This window comes from Orbicella franksi, chromosome 5 (assembly GCF_964199315.1).
Source record: "Orbicella franksi chromosome 5, jaOrbFran1.1, whole genome shotgun sequence".
Lineage (NCBI taxonomy): Eukaryota > Metazoa > Cnidaria > Anthozoa > Scleractinia > Merulinidae > Orbicella > Orbicella franksi.
The window spans coordinates 4,279,127-4,302,139 of record NC_138149.1 but is presented as its reverse complement, the minus strand read 5'-3'; the positions used below and the strand labels follow the sequence as shown (position 1 = coordinate 4,302,139).

The 23,013-nt window shown below is 39.6% G+C and overlaps 3 protein-coding genes across 3 annotated transcripts in view; all 3 read right to left on the bottom strand.

Annotated features, from left to right (window-relative positions):
- Positions 1-23,013, bottom strand: part of LOC145486931 (aspartyl aminopeptidase-like) — a 104,240-nt gene that overhangs the window by 41,276 nt on the left and 39,951 nt on the right. The window lies entirely within an intron of this gene.
- The window catches only part of LOC145486727 (uncharacterized), a 58,498-nt gene that overhangs the window by 17,253 nt on the left and 18,232 nt on the right, over positions 1-23,013 (bottom strand). The window lies entirely within an intron of this gene.
- On the bottom strand, positions 6,914-20,134 carry LOC145486659 (aspartyl aminopeptidase-like). Its single transcript, XM_081465367.1, has 10 exons — positions 18,110-20,134; positions 14,619-14,696; positions 12,885-12,965; positions 11,748-11,817; positions 11,498-11,585; positions 9,615-9,654; positions 8,761-8,862; positions 8,224-8,305; positions 7,841-7,926; positions 6,914-7,663 (listed from the first exon to the last, which is right to left on the bottom strand). The coding sequence occupies exons 1-9, from the start codon at positions 18,206-18,208 to the stop codon at positions 7,850-7,852; spliced, it is 717 nt and encodes a 238-aa protein (XP_081321493.1). The 5' UTR covers positions 18,209-20,134; the 3' UTR covers positions 6,914-7,663; positions 7,841-7,849.

Here is a 23,013-nt window from a genome sequence, read left to right as displayed (position 1 = left end):
CCCCGCCAACCTTGTTCCCGCGAAGAGCCTGGGAACCAGGTTAATGAGGTCCCTGTAAGAATTAAGAGCTCCCAGATGAAACCGCTTCGCGCAATGAGGATTATGACACCTGACTGTTTTGTTAACTTTTATTCAAAAACCTCTTTTTCTGAATATAAATCGCGCGCGTTTTAAGATTTTACCTGCATTTTTTGGAAAATATTAGATTTTGTAGCAACCGTTCTTTTTGTTTAATACCTCTCAAGGTATGGTGTAACCTTACTTGAACCAACATGTCTTTGAGTCTATATTGAAATCATTATTAGTCTTCATGTGAGTTGACCAGTTAACAAAGGTCTGAAAAGCTTGCTGGTGAGTACTTTATCCCCAGTAGGATCTAAATTTCGAACAGGTGTCGGACGTTTCGCTCGGCGTTTGATGCGCCTTTGATATCTTCGCATGCTAGCGGTTGGTTACATGCAGAGGTTTGCGTGACTTAACAAGCTAGGTCTCACGCGATACACAGCTTAAAGGGAAAGGACGGCTCAAATAAATGTCACCGAGTCTAGAAATAATTCTAGATTTAAATATTGTATACGTTTACCGCGAGTTTTGCATGACCTTAACTCGCCATCCGGGGTCCAAAAAACAATGCTTGCGTGATTTAGTTTGCGTGATGTCATAAAGTGAATCACCCGCATGGTGTCAGGCGACGATAGCGTTTCAAAGCCAGAGCCAAAGAATTCTTGTGGCCATAAAAATGCGGTCAAAATATTCCTAACATGAAGGTCGATTGCGTGAAGGAACAGGTTGTTATAATTATTACTCTTGGATATTACTTGTGCAGAATACGTAGTAAGAAGGTTCAGGAAATTTCAGCCCCGGAATCTGCAGTGATTAAAAACACCGGGTTAACATCATCAAATCATTAATACAATGTCAGTCTTGCATTTCACAAGATTTTACGCACCCGACCAACAAAGAAATGTTTTAATTCTCGCTGTGGCTAAATGACCGTAAGCCGGTCAAGGTTTTAAAATCACTAGATGACCGGCAGTCTGATATTTTTCTCAAATTATAAGGAATCGAAGGAACCCATCCAATTCAAACTACCATATGTCGATTAAGAACTGCCAAGCGATCCAGAAGAGCTGCATAGATCGCAAGTCTAACTCTTGGTTTACGCTCGGCTCAGAGAGCGAGACCATAGTTTGTGACACTTCACGATTTTTTTGGGTCGACTGCCGGTCGCGGTTTTCAAATCACTAAATGACCAGCAGTCTGATATTTTTCTCAAATTTTAAGGAATTGAAGGAACCCATCCAATTCAAACTACCATATGTCGATTAAGAACTGCAAAGCGATCCAGAAGAGCTGCATAAATCGCAAGTCAGCCACAGCGTTTAATTTTCAGGCTCAATTACAATTTATCTAGGACCCACAAAGCTCTTTGCATTTCTTTGTATTTTGGCCCTTGTTCAATAAACAACAATGGAATTGCTGTCTGAAACAGATTGCTTTCTGTCTCATTCACGGCTTTCGGTTGGTTTCGGGTTTCACAATGCCAGTGACAGGTAAAATTACACTTTGTTTCTCAAGACACGGTATTTCTCAGAATTAAAGTTTAGCCTGCTTTAATTCAAGAAGGAAAAAGATCTCGGAATTGCGTAAGCGATATAAGCGTACCATAAAAAATGAAGACGTAACCTGTTTTGGCCCTTGTTCTATAAACAGATTGCTGTCTGTCTCATTCACGGCTTTCGATTGGTTTCGGGTTTCACAATGCAAGTGACGTGTAAAATTACACTCTTTGCTTCTCAAGTCACGGTATTTCTCAAAATTAAAGTTTAGCCTGCATTAATTAGAAGGAAAAAGATCTCGGAATTGCGCAAGCGATATAGGCGTACCATAAAAAATGATGACGTAACCTACAACAAAATTTAAAAAACTTGAGAAAATATCGCGACTTTTCCAATAAATGGAAGAGGTCCCTTTACACCAGCAAAATTCGAGTCCATGGATACAAATAAAGGCAAAATGTAGCTGGCACTTAGCTGTGGTACATAATAGTTGAACTGAGGTCAACCGTGCAGGGGCACCCAACGGATCGTTTCGGTAAATTATCTGTTCGGTTGGCTTTTAATCCCCTCTGATTTTCTGCAGAGAATTGTCATCTCGAACTTTCGTGACATGAGAAATTTAATGCCTGTTGTTTTCGGATTGTTGAAAATGTCGGTTAGGGTACCGAAAAAAGGTCAGCTATCATTTTCGGAAAGGCGATAAGACCTAAGGTTTTCAGGGAATGGACAAAAAAGCTCAAGTAAATTCGAGAATACTCAAGTGCCCCTCGAATAACCGAACAGATAATTTTTTTTAGCGCAACCTAAAATGAACCTACAGAGCTTTGAAAGTACTCCAGAGAGCCTAAAACAGCGTTTAAAAGCACTTGAGAGAAAGAGGTCGTTGGGTGCCCCTGACCGTGTTGAATTTCGAATTCTAGAACATTCTAGAACAAGTGTACGTTTCTCTCTCCTTGTACTCAGCGAGACAAAGATTCTCTTCTCTTTCTGCGTGTGAGAAACGACAGGGAACCTCTACCCATAACCACTTGATTTAGCGTTAATAGCGTGCATGTCGTCGAGACGAATGAGAAGGGAATCTTTGTCTCATAGGGTAATCTTTTTGCAAAATGCAACTAGAAGGAAAAACCTTTCATTACAGTTCAAAACTACTCTGAAATTCCCCAATTCTTCGATACTTCCCATCCTCTTTTGATATAGTCTGGCCCCAGACGTTTAAGGAATGTTGTCGCTAACAAACTGGAACTCAAGTAAACTCGAGCTTGCGACAAGAGGAGACTCACAGGCACTAAAGGCTTAATTTTTTCCTCTGACTGCTTCGCGAATCAATTTGCTTGTGTTAAAATCACAAAAACAGAATGAAAAACGCTCTACCGGAGATCACTGGATTCGATTTCCGATCACATACCTTCACTCATGATCAGTCTCGTCCCTCTCTCGAAGTCTTTTCGGTCGCAGAAAGCGCTACACACGAGTTACCGATGGGATCTACTTGGAATCTTTTGTTCGCTATAAGTGAACTGTGCTTTAAATTCAATGTTCATGATAAGTTGCGATCAGGAGCTCTTAGATCAAGTAAATTATTCCCGGGCGCGTCTGGTTCAAAAACATGTTCAATAAAGGATTTTGATTGTGTTCTGCATGCAAATTCGATTAATTTAGTTTATCTGACAAGGCATGCAACACAGAATAGCAATGTAAACCATAGTATACTCACCGTTTGAAAAGATTCAGGGGGAATTCAGCAAAGTAGCAACACGATTAAGACCAGTCTGTAATCAACAAGAAAATCAGGAACTCGAAAGTGAAAGCTGAACCCTGGGTAAACCACTCCCACACAGCTCGTGATAATCACATGACAGAGTGTCTACTTTGAAATCATCATTGTGCGTTGACCCGTTTAGCTTGGCACACTATGTAGCTGTTTGCTTCTTTAGTAGTACCTGGACATTTCATTGTGATGCAGAGGTTTGCGTGACTTACAAGGCCTCACGGGATACATAGCTAAACGGAACGAACGAGGCCATAGCCGATTAAATGTCACAAAGTCGAGTAATTCTTGATTTTAGGGACCGTTCATTTTTTATGAGGGAGGGGGGGCTGGTGGGATTTGGGAAGCACCATTTAAAAATCGCATGAGCCCCCCTCAGCTGACCAATTTTTTCACATGGCCCCCCCTTATAGCGGACATTTTTTGGGATGACCCCCCCCCAAAAAAAAATTGAACAAACAATATTTAGATTTCAACTTTTTAAATATTTCTCTTTTATCCCCCTACTTCACGTTATTGTGCTCACTATGAAGACAATATTTACAATCTCTATACGACAGAGAGCTGTTGTTTAAAAAACAAATCAAAAGAAAGAGAAGTCAATTTCGGATCTCCTAGTTATGGCTCGCCCTGAGCGTGTGGCATTTGGCCTCTAATTGGCATCTTCCTCATCTGAATTGATGAATGCAAGAATGACGTCACTTGAGTCATCTTCTCCCCCAGAGTCAATGGCATCACTGTCATACTCATCATTGTCACTTTCATCCGTTTCACTGCTGTCAGCACTTGCCCTGTTGTCATTTTGTGTCAATGTCCTGGCATTTCTCAGTGTTGGTTGGCCAGCTCTGAGAGGACTCTTCTGCTGCAAGCATGAATGTCTTACAAGTGCCTTTACTTTCTCACTCTTGCTGCTTTTCAAATGCTGCTTCAGCCCGTGGTGGTTTGAGTACTTGTTTAGTTCTGGAACACGTAGCTTTTTAAGCTTGGTTAGATCTTCGCACAACTCAGTCCAAGGATAATCCTCCTCCCTACTTAACTTTGCCTTTTCTTCTGCTCTCTTTTTCCTTTTAAATTCCAGCACTTCAAGATGCTGAAGATAATCCACCACAAACTTCGATTTGACAATAAACTTATCTGCAAATAGAGCAACGCTCTCTGGGTCAGATAAAACCAGCCTGCCACTTCCATGCTCGTTCTTCTTTATATTGTTAATCCAATCGGGGAAAGAGCGCATTACTACATGAGCATCATGAAAGAGGCTCATTCCAAAATGCGCAATAATGGCGAAAGCGACGAGTCGTTTAAGAAAAGGTTTACAGCTGAACGATCCAGGCAGTTTGACATCTTACAAGCAAAAGAAGCAATGTTTCTAGGTGCGGATGGCTGTTCAGAAAGGGCGAGTGAGTTTTCCGTGCAAGGGTACCAGTTGAAGCTCAGTGATGGAAGAAAACTGAACTTCTCCATCAAAGAGCACAGAGCAATGGTGGAAAAGTTGAATGTCATATTGAAAGATGTAAAGGAACACGATTCCACACTCTTTCAGTCCAATGGGCTTGCTTTAAAGCAGGGCGAAGAATTTGCCCACAGTTTTAATGTAAAACAGATCAAATGTACAGAAGCTAAGTTGACGAAGGTCGCGCAGGACATGAAAGCACTAGAAAATAAGAAGAGCAATTATAACAGCATATTCAAAGGCATACTCAAACAGCACATCAACAAAAGGAGAAGGAAAAAAGAAAACCGCAGAAAGTCAAATGAAAGAAAGAGGAAGCGGACTGAAAACAACCTCCAACGAGTTTATGGAATCTGTGTTGGAAACCTGCTAGGAAATGATCTTCCACAATGCCTTGTGTACCCTCCTAGAACGGCCGTCCCGGTAGAGTGTCTTAAAGTTGATTATGTTGCCACGTCGATATTTAGAAGAGATGGGCCATACATCGCACAGCTCTTGGAAGGGAATTATTTCACCAATGCTGCAAGAAGCAGAATCACCACCAACCTTGAGCGGGAAGTCAGAGATTATGTTTACACCTTCATGTACCCTGAAGAGTACACTCTGACGGAAAGCAGTGCTGCTTCTTGCGGCATTGGTGAAAGAGACTCCCATAGCAGCACAAGCGGCGACGAAGAACTCGACGACAGCGGAGATGAAGATGAGTGCCAGTGAAAGTTGCATTCGAAAATAACAGTGTTAAATACTTCTTTTCAGTAGCTACAAATGCTTTTTGTCGCTAAACGTTTTTTTAAAGCAGAAGGAAAGTTTGTAATAAATTTGTGTCCTGCCTTCTATGTTTATTTTATAGCAATTTTTTTTATATTCAAACATTATGCCATTTTAAAGTTTTACTAAAATATTTCACGTGACCCCCCCTTTTTCCCTTTTTTTTTTTGGGATGGCCCCCCCCTCGAAAGCCATTTTTTTTCGCATGGCCCCCCTCCCAATCCCACCAGCCCCTCCTACCTTATAAAAAATGAACGGTCCCTTATGCGTGATTTAGTTTGCGTGGGTAAGGAAATGAAACCATACGTCACGCGAATCACACGCATGACGTTAAGTGAAGATGGCGTTTCAAAGTTATTCAGTGTTTTGTAAGTGTGAGTATAAAATTGCGGCCAAAACATTCTTTACATGCTTGCCGATTGCGTGAAGGATCAGGTTGTTATTACTGAATTTTTCAACTGACCTTTTAGCCAAGAATCTAAAGTGATTAACAGCTATTAACACCAAGTTGGTCTTGACTGACTAAGAATTCATACGCGGCCGATCAACAAAGGATTGTAATATACAGGCCCAATTTACCAAGGACACACAAAAGCTCTTTTGAAAGCGACGTGCCCAGCCGTCGTTCTATAAACAATTAGGGAGCTTTAGCACGCGCGTTTTTGAGACGCGGACGGCAACCGGAAGAGAAGATTTCGCATGCTAGGACCGGATTGTCTCCCAGATTTTTTATACTACTCATCTCTAATGAAGAAAAGATACTTAGCAATGTGAATATGGCTGTGTGAGGACAAGTTAAAAGTGAAAGTAGCTCACTTCCGGCTACCGTCCGCGTCTCAAAAACGGGCGTGCTAAAGTCCCCTAAAGATAGAATTACTGTCTGGAACTGTGACAAGGCAAACATCAAGATTATTAGCAACCTGTTTTTCCTTCACCTCCGCCGAATGCTGACCAGAAAAGGGATTCACAGATGCAAGGTGTTCATCGAGTTAACATTTTATAGTCCAACCCCTTAGTAAGTGAAATACCGCAAATAAAGCCCTATAAACCCTATCAGGGGGTTTTCTATAGTCTTTTTTGTGTCTAGTGCGAAATTATCTTGTCGTTGTGGTCTAATAGTTCCAACGAATTCTCCTTAACAGACAACATGGAGAAGAACAACCTCGTTCCCAGGCTCTCTCTACTCAGCATCCCTCGGTTCCAACATAGGGAGGCAGAGGAGAGAGAGCCTGCGAACGGGGTTGGAAGAAGAAGAACCCCGCTCGCTTTTACTCGGGGAGAGGAGGGAGTGCTAAGAGGGAGCAACCTCGAACCTCGGGTAGAACTTTGACCGTAAACAGCAACACAGAATGTATTCAGCACAACTAGCTTTATATTTATTATCATCACATTCTATTATTTCACAAGTTGTTTTATTCCGTGTTTTGGCTTCGTGCCCTGAGTACAACAAGATAAGAAAACACCTCTCGGCTCAGCTTGCTGCTAGTTGTCCTAGCTGGGTTGTCACGCAATGCTGTTCTGTTTTAACATAGTGGCTACACTTAATGCGTGACGTCTAAGTAAACTATGTTCTCAAACTCATTAATAATTCATCAAGTTTAGCCAAAAGAAATCATGACCGTGACGGTGTTTGGATATCTGATCTTAATTGGCGTAGATTTTACGATTTTATTTCTCCGTTTACTCCCTAGTTTTAGTTTCGATTGAGAAGATATATCAAACTCTCAAGACATGTTTGACCACATTTCCGAACACCTCCAAGTTCGTCAAAAATACCCCGCTGCGCGTCTTATTTTCAACTCTTTCCTCGGTGTTTGGAAATGTGGTCAAACATGGTCTTTCTCGTTTGTTCAAGGATAAATTACTAGACCGTGAGAGAGGTAATTTGACACAAAAAAACCCTGTCTCTTCTTACTGTTAAACTTTCTATCGATGAACAAAAACACAAACATAGAAAGAAAGAGAAAGAGAGATCAAGATTGCTGGGAGAGTTGCAACACCGTTTTAACGTCTTCAAAGTAACCGTGACTAAACTCAAGCAGTGGCACTCGTTTGATTTTAGTCAGCTCCTGCAACGGACTCTAGCACTGATTGAAGTGTCTCGAAGTAATTCTGTGGAGAAAATAGAACAATTAAAAAAATGTAATTTGTTAATTCCCTCAAAAAAGTTTAAAAAGAATCCAGTTCATTGGCTTGTCACGCAAAACTTCTCCCCAACACAGCATTACGTTGCGTGACAACTCAGAACAGCAGAAAAGAACAGTTCTTGACAGAATTCGAAGTGGTCACCTTGAAAAGTTAAGTCTCTTGGTGAATAATGGATGAACAGCACATCTCACGGATGGAATGCATAGCGAGCTGCGGGCCTCCGATATCTAGAAGCAGATTAAACAAAGAAGAATATGAACATATTAATTATCTTAGCTAGTTTCTATCAGTTCTAGAAATGGCATTATAGAGAAATCACGACTTGATCGTGAGTTGTATTCCAGGTGAAACGAGCTTAAGTTCACGTAAGTACTAAGAGGCAAGTAGGAAAAGCCTGAAAAAACAAAAACAAAAAAGTAGTTCCTCAGGGGAGTAACTTACTACTCTCTGAAGGAAACTCTCCTTGCTTGGCGATCATTCTCTTTATTTTCAGCGCAGAACGCGTAAGTATCTAAATCACAAACCTAAAGTCAAAAGACCAAGCTTGGCGGAGAGTATTGGTCCAATAGTGGATCCACAAGGAGAATCATTTCGTACACAAACTTCCTGTGATACAAGGACGCAAGGGAAAAAAAACACTTAAGAATCAATCAATTAATCAACCAACTAACCAACCAACCAATCAACCAATCTATCAATCTATAAATCAATCAATCAATCAATCAATCAGTCAATCAATCAATCAATCAATCTATAAATCGATCAATCAATCAACCAATCAAACAATCTATCAATCAGTCAACCAATCTAACAAATGATCAATCGTGCCTCTATCCGTCTTGAGTTCAAACAATTAATCAATCAATAATGTTTGCTGCTGAGCACAAACAAAGTGGCCAGAAACTCGAGTTTTTCCTAATCGACTCGCGTGTTTGTCTTACATTTCGCACGCGTGCCAAACACTAATCTCTCTTAAGCTGCATGCGTCTTCACATGTATCCTCACGTTAAGTTGGTGGTCTCTTCCAAATTCATTGCCTTCAAAACAAGTAAGTTCTCTACCTGTATTGGCACTCTGCTCTTCTCTGCGATCAGCCTTACAACACTTGACGACACAGCTGTCGTTGCATATCGCTGATTGCTGTTAATCTTTATCACTGGACCCTTGTTGGAATTGAAAATAAATCAGTTACACTAAACAAGTCAATAAGTTTGCTAGCATTCACTGTGCCAGGCCATCGACAAAAACAGAAGTTTTTCATTCCCTGCTAAACACCTACACACCACAGCTGTCTAGAACTGGCAAAGAGCAAACAATAAGTAGTTTATTAAAACTCTCTGGCAGTCTTACATCCCGTTTCTTATTTTAGTCTAGTTTTCTATATTTTGGGGGCGTTTTAAATAAAACGATTATTCCATTCGCGCTTGTTGGATATGAGATGACTGATTATAGCCATCTCAGTGCTATACGCGCCTCGTTGGCTATCTACCATCTCACATCCAAGGGGTACTCGTGGAATAATTGTTAAACAGCACTCCATTAGCAAGCCGAAGAAGCACTGAATCGAGAGTGCTTATAGCTCTCAATAGTAATAATTGATAATTAATGACTCAATGCAAGTGCGTGCTACGCAGGCTAACCATAGTCTCATTCAATCTGATTCGTTAATATCCCATATTAACTAACTATCTGCTATTTGTTATTCAGGTTCTCTAGGCACCCACCCGCTGGCAATGTAGAAAGGTGAAGGACAATTGATTATCAGAGCCTTGAGCTGTACAAGTTTTTGTAAAGTTACTGTAATAATTCCTGGAGTGTATCCTAATCATATATCATTAAAGTTGAAACTCCATCTTACAACTGTCCAGTTGAACCTGAAGAAAAGTTCAGTCATTCAAATATTTGTATTTCTCACCTTGTGGAGAGCAGGTTTATGATTTTCTTCATGTTTATCTCTGAAAAAGAAATCATGATACATAAACACATTAGAATATGTCTTGCCAAAACATGACATACTGGATAAGTCTTCGCATAGCCTTATTTGTTCATTAATTTACTTTTCATTAATTTTAGAGAGGTCTTCACAAATGATGGAACCAAACTGTGCAATTATTGGTGATCAAATTCAAGACTGGCAGTGTACCTTTACTATTGAATAACGACCAGCGAGCTATAAAATCTTCAAAATTGTTGTCACTGACTTAAAAATCTTAAAAATAGACGTTTCGACTAAAATACTATAACCTTCTTCAGTGATGAAATGAATGTTAACGGCGTCTAAATGTAAATGAGATGTTTATAAGAATGCGAGGAACTCGCTAGGGATTAATTTAGCATTTTGTAAATGTCTGGAATATGCGCGTGGTCATTAATTGAGTTCGGTTCGCGAATGGAATGCCACGCTTCCAAGAACAATCTACGAGCTAATACTGAACGTTTTCCAAGATTGAAAATAAACATAATACGGGAACGAAAAAAAAAAAACATTTAAGAGTCAAAACGAAGGATCATTTGAAGAACACCACAATATGTTTTGATAGATTGACAGTTGTATCAAGGAACTGGCAACTTTTCGTTCAAATTTGCTTTAGCTCTAGCAAGTTACCAAGTTCTGTTGTAGTTTAACAAGTTCCGGTTTTCATATTTATCGTGGCAAATGAAATACCCTAATACCACTTCATTGTCAGAGGGAGAGAGGGAGAAAGGAATAGTTTCTGCAGTCAACTTTTTATCAACAGACTACGACTATTCGTGAAATTTGAAAAGTAAGCTGCAACTTGTGGATCAAATTTTAGCACAATTCCCAGTTTGGCAATTTCCACTCAACCTGTTGCTTACAGGTTGAGTTGATGGAATCTTGTTCCCATGGCAATACATGTACAAATAGCGTGGTTTATGCATACGAGCCAAGTGGCTCATCAGGCCGGAGCTTATCGCGGTTTCTGTAGCATGAAGCGACTAGGAGTATTTCTACTCCCCCCTGGATGGGATGCTAGCCCATCGCAGGATTACCCCCAGCACTAAATTCACCGGGACCCATACATACACCTGGGTGAAGAGAGAAAACGTGAGAGTAAAGTGTCTTGCCCAAGAACACAACGCAATGTCTCCGGCCAGAGCTCGAACCCGGATGGCTTGATCCGGAGACAAGCGCACTAACCATGAGGCCACCGCGCCTCATAACTAATTGATGAGACAACCAATCAAATCGCAGATACAGTCAAAGCTCTTTTAGCGGACAGCTCTACTTACGGCCGCCTTGTTTGAAAACCCGTTTTAACTCCCATACAAACTCTGTATTTTTACATTCTCGTAAGCGGACATTCCCGTAAGCGGCCGCGGACACTTTCAGAGATTACAACTTAAACTTTTTCTCTGTTTTCAAGCTCCCGTAAGTGGAGACCCCAAAGAAAATCCTATTAACAACCTCTGCATCTTGTTTTTATCAATCAACTTCATATCGCCGTTCGTCACTATGATTTTACAGTAATTACAATACTACATTTCAGTGTTTGTTTTGTCGTCATCCATATTTTTTTGTATTTCCAAAACGGTACTGTATTTATTGTTAGCTGGGCAAGCTCCCGTAAGCGGCCATCTATCCCCTACACCTCTAGTGGCCGCTCACGAGAACTATTCTCATAAGCGACCACGAGGGGTGTCCGCTTACGAGAGCTTCGACTGAATGCAGTACACCAAGAGGATTGTCTGCTCCATGAACATTAAATAAGAAGTAAATATTAATTATGACACATCAATTTACTAGGAGCAAGCTACTGGATTATACAGTGTACATACGAATAGTTTGGATGAACTGCATGGGCCTGGTCGGCACTGAGAAGAAATGACTTGGGAGTTGCTTCCTCAAGACTGGTTGAGTTTCCACCTGCCTTATTGGGAACACAAACAATCATGAGTTATTCAACATCCAAAGCTTATACTTCCTTTGTGTGATCCCAATATTAATTTCCCCGTCAAAAATGGTACACATATATGATTGGAGAAATGAATTATGATGAAATAATAAATGAATGTTTCAAACACATACCTACTGACAGACGGCGCAAAATATGCTCTGTTAGCATGGAGCCTGCACCTTGAGCACTCTGTGAACCAACCTATAGCGAAGACATTGTACATGATTGACCAACGAAACAGTAAATAGTGCACTGCATATAAGGATTGAAGAACCAGAACTGCAAAGTTTCGGCACATTAGTTTAGGTATTAGGAATATTTCAAAATCTATTTACGAGCCACATGAGCTGTTCTTATAAAAATCTAACGTAGTTGCTCCTATTCTAACCATACCAGAAACGTCTAGACCATTTTACAGTTTAGTGAAATGTACCCTGGCCTCTGTATGAAAGTGAGGTTAGGGTTGACCATCAGGCACTATTTAGTATGGTGATAGGATAATTTTCATTCAAAAAGTATCAACGTTAATTTGTATCATAACAAAGTCAACTCTAGCCCTGCTTTTGCTCAAAGGCGTGATCACTTCGCATGGAACTGCAAAATGGGTTCTTTCCTCTTGATGGCCAACCTATTGCTACAGAAAACCAAGCTGCATGTGCTGCTCAACATGATCAGCTGTAATGGCCAATTCCCTCTACGAGACTCATCTGCAGGGCATCATGGTAGCTGTATTCGTCAAAGCAAATATCAAGTTGAAGATGATGAATACTACTACATGCACCATGATTCCCGGTATGTGCATCTCATTGAGAGAAATAGAAATCGTCTGGCCCCTTTATTCATTTAAATTAATAATTTAATGGCAAGTTGGAGGGTCAAATATTTTCCACTTATATTTCTCAAAAAACTTACTTGTTGCCGACAAAAACCCATACTATAACACTGCCTAACAATAATTTATTGTATACTTGCATTGAGCACTTTCCATTTGAGTGTCAAAAAGTAAATGGTTTTGCATCACTGGCTCACTACGCTACACGACTGGCTTAAATAACTTATGCCACTATTAAAACCAAACAGAAGTAAAACCAAAGCCAATCGTGACTCACTTGCACATGTTTTCTGTGCCTTGGGTCTGCTACATGTAATACTAATTACCTCGAGTTTTGATTGGTTCAGTGGATTGTCTGTGTTCTTTGTGATTGATTAGTGAGAGTAATTACTTTGGTTTTGGCTTTACTCAATCGAAAAGCACTCTATCAGCTTACCTCCTCATTGTCATACAAAGCTATAACACGAATGTTAGGATCTGTTGCCAGAGATGAGCCTTCTAGGGACTGAACAAGGCCCTGTAATTTAAAACAATTCTACAATACCAATCATCAATAAATCACAAAATTGCCCTGAATTGCATAATTATTACTTTTAAATATTTACTCTACATTTAGACTGGAAGAACTTCCACTGGCATAATACGACATGTTCAATGCTTAGCTAAAGTTAAGCTTGTTAGTCATAGCATATAAGACTTAGAGATTTGGATTGCATATTCATAGCAAGTATTTCATTTGGGATATCCTTTTTAAGAAATAGAAAACATGTTCTCCGTGTTCCTATCAAGATTTAGTATAAATCTACTAGCGTTCTATCATGAAAGGTGTTCTCTGATTGGCTACGCTACTCACTATAGTGAACATTGTAGCAGAGAGCGCTTGTTAGAAAACTGGCAGCTTCTTCTTTGTGAGCTCATAATCTAATTGATAAATAGAAACATGAGTCGAAGTTTGGGAGAACAGGAAATGCAGCTGTAGGAACATGAGCTGACAGGCAAGTGTTTCCACACTATTCTAGAGTTCTCCCAAACTTCCACGAGTGGTGATAGTTGATGAGGCCAAAGACCAAATCAACTATCACCTCACAGAAATCGAGAGTGAATAATCTAATTATTTTTAATTACTAGAATTCTAACTGAAATTTACTTCAAATAATGGTTTCCAATTACTTATCGATGTATTATTAAAGTTTGTACCTTAGAAGGATTGCACAGATTGAATCGTCATTTGAAATTGAAGTTGTGCGTGCGCATTACTTTTTTTTTCAATAATTTCACAATTTTTAAAGCCAAAAAGCCATTTATGTTTTTCTTTTAGTCTTCTCAGGAATTTAATTGTCCATTTGCATCAAAATGTTCCTCCAAAACTTTGTTAAACAGAAAAAAACATCACCATTTCGTAGATGACCTCCAGCCACTGCACTCTAATGGCTGATAGTATACAAGTAGCTCAGCCAATCAGATTGCAGCATTTGCATTGGTATACTACTATAATTCTACTAAAACTCAGTAGAAACACAGAAAACATGTTTCTATTTCTTTTAGAAAACACCATGTGAAAAAAAGAAAACAGCTTGTTTACTTTGATCATCAAAATGTAAATTCTCTTTGCTTGTGCCATCATTATGTCACCAGCTTGTGCCAGTTCTGTGTTTCTATCAAGTTATAGAAACACCATTTTAAACCAATCAGCACACATATCATCATGGGGATGTTTTCTAAATACAGATAAATCATGGATCATTAGCCAACTGGAATGAAGTTATATCTGATCAAGATGAGGGCTGGTGACCTTAAGGGATGGAAACATACTGTTCACAAGCAGCCAGCTGCCTCTATAGAAAAGTGACTTTGAAAATTAACACCCAAAAAATGTACAATATGAACCTGCCTTAGCTCGAAGGATTGATTTGGCTCAAGGCAAGTTTTCATTAACATGTGGATTCTTGGGGTCTTACATTTGTACAAACTGTTACTGGAGTAAACTGTGATGGAGTCGCCATGCAGCTTGTCGTCCTACAGCAGCAAGTAACACTCGCAGCCAATTCGTGCTTTAGATAAGATACACTGTCACAATCTAGTGCAGAACAATGTGACATAAAGCCATAAAATATTAATATTTTGCTTGGTGCAGCATAGATTTCAAGTGCAATATCCATGTAGGTTGTACCTGAAGTGCACAGAAACAGCTGACTTGATTGTCCCGTCTTGGTGAGAAAATAAACTCTTCTAATGCACCTCCCAAGGTCTATAAAAACAACCACATACATCAAGAAATCACAACAAATGTTTTTCAATTTTCAAGTGTTGAGCAAACTGGACAAAAAGACTGAGGGGCAGAGGAGGGTAGCATAACTATGATGCACACACTTCCCCTCCTGGAGTGGAACCTGAGAGAATAGGGCGCTTGAAGCTTCAGAAACTTGACAAACCATTCAGTGAGAACTCACATTGTAATAAAAGAAGTGAAAACATCAAACTCTATCGCAGGTCTTCATCATTTCAAGAATTATTAATAAATGTTTGTTGTGTTAGCTTACATGAAGTATTGTTCAAGTTAGTTACGTGCGTACGGTGGCCCACAACTGTCACATCAAAAACAAATTACTCACATCAAAAACAAATTGCTCACATCAAAAACAGGTTGCTCACATCAAAAACAAATTGCTCACATCAAAAACAAATTGCTCACATCAAAAACAAATTGCTCACATCAAAAACAAATTGCTCACATCAAATTCAAATTGCTCACATCAAAAGCAAATTCCTCACATCAAAAGCAAATTGCTCACATCAAATTCAAATTCCTCACATCAAAAACAAATTGCTAATCGCTCACATCAAAATCAAAAACAAAAACAAAATCATTACTCACTGGTCAGCGGCTACGTTAAAAAGACTATCCCCAGTTTTCACTCGATTTTTCACTTGACCGCCATTTTTTCGTTCGAGTCCCGTTGTTTTGAGTTTTGTAGCTATTTGACAGCTATTTACCAGGCAAAATTTAATTGAAAGGGTTTTTGTTTTCTTTCTTTTGTAATATAAATATTGCTATAATGTTATCAAGGAGGATCCCCCTTTTCCCATCAGAGTATGACAACCAGGCCATTTGATACTTTGTCACTGATATATTTTTAGCCTTGTGAATTGTCAACAGACTCTTTATCTGTTCATCTGAAGCAAATGTACCAGGTTTTTTCATACTCTCTTAGTTGTTCATCATTAAATTGTCTTTCAGTTTGAATATACTTGTCCTTATTCACTTTCAGTATCTGGTATCTAGCGGTTTATTCTGTTTGATATAAAGGTAGTTTAATACAAATGAAATGGCCAAACGCCTATATAACTAGATAAACAACCAGGGCCATCAAACTCCAGCTGTATTCTCGTTCTAACTTCTGTTTCATAAAAATCGGCACCCCTGCGTTGCACACCGAGTGATTTGTATCACTCACCATGAAACTTTGACAGGAACACAATGATAACATCGTATTCGTATCCTTGACTGAAATAACATCTTAGCACAAGTTCCTCCTTTGCTGCAAAAGGAGCAGTAATTGTAATCAACTAACAGTTTCTTTACAAATTCCACAGGTATAAAGAGCCCGCTAGCGTGAAGTTCTTGTTCACTTTTGTTACCCGCCATATTGAATTGCACTTGCACACAATCAAGCATGCTCAACTGCTGATCTATCTGTAGTGGAATTTAGTGTTCGGTTGGAATTTGATGTGAGCAATTAGCAATTTGTTTTTGATGTGAGCAATTTGCTTTTGATGTGAGCAATTTGAATTTGATGTGAGGAATTTGCTTTTGATGTGAGCAATTTGAATTTGATGTGAGCAATTTGTTTTTGATGTAAGCAATTTGTTTTTGATGTGAGCAATTTGTTTTTGATGTGAACAATTTGTTTTTGATGTGAGCAATTTGTTTTTGATGTGACAGTTGTGGGCCACCGTACATGCGAGATGCATGTTGGTTATTAAAGACGGCGTCTTGAAGTAAACACGTGTTGTTCACTGAAGACTATCGTAAGCCCAAATAACTCGACAGATTTAACCACGAAAATATGTCAAACATCAATAAAAATCTCCCCCCAAAAGGGAAAAAATCAACCAAAATAAGTGTGCCAGTAACATACTTTTAGTGCTTTCTTTGATATCTGGCAGATTTGGTGATCTGTGTGGTAGACGGAGAGGTTTGGTCTGTATGAACCGTACAGTGTATCTGGGAGATTTCAGGAAAAACTGGGATGGTTGGCATACATGTAGGGGTGTATACCAGCATAGTCAATCACATCCAATCAAATTGTCAAACTCACTTGAAGTCAATCTATGGATTGAGTTTGATAGATTTCGGCAATTGAACGAAATCAATCTCGCACAAAAATGATTAGTCAATCAAACTCAATCAAACGTTTCATTTCCGAGCTCTTGATTTTCGCAAAACTGTTGCTGAAAATCAATTACAAAGTTTTTGAGGCTCGAGTTACTATGGTAGAACACGTGTTTTTTGTGCTTTTGAGACCACATGGCTTGATCTTTGTTCAACGAATTTATTCACTGAACACAACTGAACACAATCCATTAGACTGTGTTCAATTGAGTTGGGTTGCCAAACTCAATAAAACACAATCTAATGGATTGCATTCAGTTCTGTTCAATTGAGAGGTATTGGTTTGGAAATCGAACTCACTCAAAGTTTGATGTATGATTTTGTTGGATTGCCAAACTCAATCAAACTCAATCTACTGGTTGAGTTTGATTGCGTTTGATTTCTCCATGTTTGATTGACCATACTAGGATGTGTATACCCTCAACATTGGGCAATTCCAGAAAATATCCATACCCAACCACGGACGGCTTCATTTTTTTAACCCCCCCTTGCCTTCGGAAATTCTAGAATGCGTTACCTCCCCAAGCCCTCAGAATTCCATAATCGTGAACCCCCTACCCTTCGGAATTTCCGCTTTTTTTGGAAGTACATTTTTGACTTGGCAACGCCTATATGAACAAAGAATATGAATTTATGCCTCCTCAATGTTGTGATCTGACGGCGCCAGGCGACAAGCTTTACTCATCAGCAACAAAAAACACCTACCGCGTGTGACTGGGCTGTGCAAACTCCTTTTTAAGTCTGAATTTGGCTACAAATATAAACACCACTCATAGTAATTTTCCTCCTCTTTGTTTTCTTGTGTTGTTTTGATGTTTACAAGGCAAAATAACTCAAATTTGATGGTCAAAAATACCGTCTAATATGCTTAATAATCTGGCAGGCATTCCTTGGAAGCAAGGGACTGGTGCAAATTTTTTTGCCATTCATCGGACGGGAGACAGGAGTAACAAGAAACTTGCAAGCAGTAAGTAAGATACATGTGACCTTTGACGCGAAAACGTGCATTAACAGCTTTCCGTTTTCGAACAGAATTCTGTTTAGAAGCGTTTGAAAGCCGTTTGAAAGAAATTTGCATTCGTTCGAACGACCTGGGTCATCCGTTCAAAAAAAATTTGCATCCGTTTGAACGGCTTGATCACCCGTTCGGTAGAAACGTCCAGCCGTTCGAACGACTTGCTCACCCGTTTGTTAAAAACATCCAACCGTCCGAACGACTTGCTCACCCGTTTGGTAAAAACATCCATCCGTTCGAACGACTTGCTCACCTGTTCGATAAAAGTGTCCAACCGTTCAACAACTTGCTCACCCATTTGTTGAAAACAACCAACCATTCGAACGACTTGCTCACCCGTTCGCTGGAACATCCATCTGTTCAAACGACTTGAGTAAACCTTTGAACGGCTTTGATCATCCGTTCAGGAAAAAAATATCAACTGAAGGCATACGTGCGGTTGTCTCTACCTGTTCGCATACTCGCGTGTTCATATCACGTACACGGAAAAAATCCCTTCGATCACTTGAACAGTCTGCTAGCAGATTACGTGACAATCACAAAACATCTCCAAATAATAAAGCTCATAAAGAAACAGTCCACGTAGAAAAATCGAACTACGGTGTAGTTAGCCTGGAATCCAACGGTTTTTGCTTCTGAATCCCGATTCAGAAGTGTTGTTTTCGTTTTCTTCTTCTTGCGTGATCTGTGAGCGAAGACAAAATGTACTGTTGCTAAACTGTTGTTGCCAAAGGCCTTATCTCTGTCTCAAGCTGTAAAGTTATTTTGAGACATTCTCGATTCACACGTGACTTGGACGTGACCAAAATCTTCCACCGTCAGTGATAAAATCTACCGAATGATTTATTCGTGAACGAAAACTCTCACCAAGAATGACTTCAACAAGGTTTAGACTTTTTATGGAGAAGCCGCAAGAAGTTGTCCGCTTGCGGACGCAAAAAGAAGTTCTTGCGTGTGCATTATGTTTGGGCTGTACTGAAAGACAAAGGATTGACAAAGACTCCCATAAATGACCGTGTATAAAAGAATTCAGCTTTTGCGATCTGCTTCAGCAAACTGTTACGAATGGTCTCTGCCTTTCAAGTTTACTTTCTTTGGCTTTCAGTGGTGAAATAAAGTAGTAACAGGAGCAGTTTCAACGATTAAAAGCCATCCGTTCGAAATTATTTTTAAGTGAAATGTGTAGCGGCACAGCACCATTCGAAATAAACAAAACAAATTATAATCATCAAGTTTATAAGCCGTTCGTGACTTCTCGTTCGAAGATTTCATGAGCCGTTCGAACGTTTAGATCACCTGTTCGAAATTTTTTTATGAGCCGTTCGAACGGTTCCGTTACCCGTTCGGAATGTTTTACGAGCCATTCGAACGGTTAGGCTACCTGTTCGCAATTTTTCCTGAGTCGTTCGAACGGTTAGGCAACCCATTCATAATTTTTCCTGTGCCGTTCGAATGGTTAGGCTATCCGTTTGCAATTTTTCCTGAGCTGTTCGAACGGTTAGGCTACCCGTTCGGAATACTTAATCACCCGTTCGAACGCTCATTGAAACCCGTTTCAAACGGCTTGGTGACCCGTTTGTAACCCGCCTAATAGCTGTTTGTTTCACCCGTGTAACGGAAAGTCATTAATACACGTTTTCGCGTGAAAGGTCACACATTTTCAGATTTTATTCATGCGACAAGAAATTCATCAAGGTAAATGCCAAACCCACGTTTTACTGTTCACTTCTATAAGTTATGAGCGTAAACACGTGTCTGATCAATCAATGCTTGTCTTCTGCTTCCGCGGTCATACGTTCATGGTTTCTTTACAAACTACAAAAGTCCACAACAACAGCGTTTTCAAGGAACTCACTCTACTCTTTCTACTCCAGAAATCCCACCTGTGAAATCCCCCCATGCCTTCAGATTTCCAATCGTAAATAGCCCCCTATTCCTTCGGAATTCCAGTTCAAAGAACCCCCCCTCCCCTTTGGAAATCCTAAAAGCCGTCCGTGGTATAGGTATGGATATTTTCTGGAATTGCCCATTGCTGCTCAGTATAACAGGTATGTAACATCCTTTATGTACCAGAATGTACACTCGCCTATGGTTGCTCCAATGTTAGGGTCAAATGTGTCATCAGTAAATCTTAGTAGCAAGTTGTGTTTGCATGGAAACCGTTATAAAAATTAGTTGACTAATTTAATTGCAATGTTTGTATTAAATACATGTGTATTTTTCTATTACATTCAACAGTTTAATTAGTTAATGTAATAATTTAATTCTTATGTTTAAGTCATCGTGATAACTCTATATAGTTTCTGCTGACTCAAAAAAATTAAATGTAGATGTAGCTGTACAGTGTAGATGGAGATGTGTAAGTAAAAATTTGAAAGCACATCCAAAATATCGCAAAAAATTCTTCACATAAATTAAAATTTTTTAAAGCTGCATCTATAAATCCATACCGCATCAATACAAAACGATATCTATTTATTTTCATACATACATTACATTCACATTCAACTACATAAGAAGTACTTGGTAACCTTAAAAAGGTTAGTGGCATAATAATTACAAGCGACTTCGCATCCACTGTATATACGTAAGCTTACCTTGATTTTCCTACGCCACTTTCTCCGATGATCAAGATCTTTAGCGTGGTAAGAACATCGTTGTCCATCTTTCGAGTAAAAGCTGGATCTTTGCAGCAGCTTTCAAAATCCTCAACGGTTGATTTCTGGCTGAATTCGACCGAAATTTCGGCTAAATTTGTTCCATTCGTCATATTGTTATTTTCCTCGAAGAAACGTATTTACATTTAGACGAGAGACCGCTGACAGAGGAACAAGCGGCGAATAATAGAGCATCATGGGACAGTATCAAGTTGACTCATTCCCAGTCGTCTCTCAAAACTCAACCAAGAGGCCCGCAATGCGAGCAAAGGTTGCAGGCTGAATGCAAAATAATTGTGCACAATGTAATATTGAAATGAAAAACTATTTTCCAGTCATCGGCATTCATCCTTCCCTTGCAGCAGTATCTGGTATAACTCGGAATCAATATCAAGAACCATAGCTCAGACTATGAACTAGACGGGAAACCTCCACTTCTTGCCTCGGGCTGGAAGATATGTAAAGGCAGGAATTTCACGATTTATAGACTGAAGGGTAGATATTTTACCCTGGATGTACCTTAAATTAATAAGATTTAGGTTTTAAGTCGTTTGGAGTCGGCTGGCTGACATGAATCCAAAATTAGTGGCCATCTGACGGCTTGACTAGCCTCCCGGCGGAGACGCCGGTTAGGCTCGTCACGCAATCCTCCCTCCGCAAAATGTCGGAGAGGAGTTCGTGTCAAGAAACAGAAGAAGAATAACTTTATTTAACGAGGGTAAAAACACATTACAGTTAGCACAGATAAACTAGAGGCCCTGGCCAAGTCAAGTCAAACTAGTGGCCCTGGTCAAGCCATAAGAAAGTCTGCAAAGGACGCTGGATGATGGCGCAACCAGACAGCTTCGTGACATCACTGCTTGTATCGCTGTCATTACTTTCATGTTGTGCAGAAAATTAAGAAAAAGAGGGAGCCCATGAAATTAATCTTTGGGACATTAGGATATTTGCGGGGTTTTTTCATACGCGAGTGATCGAGTGTATATGGCCTTATGAGCTCAAGGGCGCGAAGGGGATTGAGATATCAGTGATCACGTGCATAGAAAATGCGGACTGCACTTGCAACCAGGGATTCTCCGCTGCTCCAAATAACCTTTCTGACTATGTCACGCAATAACAGCGATTTTTCGTGTTTTTGATATAAAGAAAAAAACCACCTTCACAGATCAATTTATCATTCCCAGATCAGTAAATATCCGAAATTTTATAAAATTCTGCCGCAAATTCATGAAAATATGGGATCCCATACTTGCCTCTTTACAAGCTGAGAAGTATATGCCAGAGGGCAACGCTAGCACCCTGGCATACATTTCTTTGTAAACATTCGCATTTTTTCTTGAGTTTGCAACAGATTCTTATACAACTTCGTTTATTTACTAAATTCGGCATGATAAATCGAACGGCGAGGCTTATTTTCTTGTTTGAATTAAAAAATAAACTCAGAAAAGCGTGACATCATGCGTTTTATCATGGCAACATCTAGTTTCCTGGACGTCTCAGAACTTTTTCTCGTTGCGAGCTCGGCTTTCGCAGCTCGACCTGAAGGGAAATCTAGGTTAAGAACTCGCGTCGTCGATTCAGCTGAGGCCCCGTTCACACCACGCCGGATCCAGAAATTTGAAAACGCAGCTTTATTTCTACGGTTAGGCCCACCGTCCACACTAACCCATCACTAAAACGGAGCTTTTCGAAAACGTAGCCGGAGGATTTTGAAACTGGCGCCTGCTTTGCGTTTCAGTGAGGACAGAAAACACTTTGCACACATAGCTTTTTTAAAACGATGACGTCACGATGATCATGTGATTTGCCTGACCGAGCTTTCCTCAAACGCAAATGCAAAACGTACCGGTAATTGTTGCGTTTTTAAATTTTTCTGGCGTAGCGTGGACGAAAAACGTTTCATGCGTTTTCAGAGTGAAAACGCCGTTTTGAAATTTCTCCGACCTAGTGTGCACGGGGCCTGAGTTTCTTCAGAACTAATATGAAAACAAAGAACAAGTACGAAAGCTGTTTTCATCAAGGTTTTTTTTTTATAGTTCTTAAAAAATTGAACTGCTATAACATAAACCTTGATAAAAGTTTGAAAAATTTAAAGTACTATTACAAAGTTGAAAATATAAAATACTCTAAAAACGTGGGCTAAATTACATCTACTACTAATAACTAACGAAACTGAATTCGAGATTATACAAATTATCACTCTCACGTCAGTTTCAAAGTGATTAAAAACTAGATATTCGTGAATAATAAGACGCAGTTCTGCCGCAGTTTCGGTCTCTCTCTAAGTACCACCGTAACTCTACTGGAAGTGAAATAGTTATTTACAAAAATGCACTTACTTTACGTCTAAGGAACTGATTTTTTGACATGTATTTGGAACTAGCTTCCATGTCTTGTCATTTAAGACACATTCATTTTTCAGGTGTTCTAAATTTTACAACATGGACCGCTATGAAGGCCCGGAGTCTTTTTCAATAGTGGTACAGTAGCAAATCTTTGG

Bases quoted from the DNA above. Each gene is read 5' to 3' on its own strand.
- LOC145486659 (XM_081465367.1), bottom strand. From the start codon at position 18,208: ATGTTCCAGCGAACGGGTGAGCAAGTCGTTCGAATGGTTGGTTGTTTT. The intron at 8,306-8,760 runs GTAGAGAACTTA...CTTGTATCACAG, and splicing joins AGAGCAGAGTGCCAATACAG to GAAGTTTGTGTACGAAATGA. The intron at 7,927-8,223 runs GTTTGTGATTTA...ATCTGCTTCTAG, and splicing joins GCTTGGTCTTTTGACTTTAG to ATATCGGAGGCCCGCAGCTC.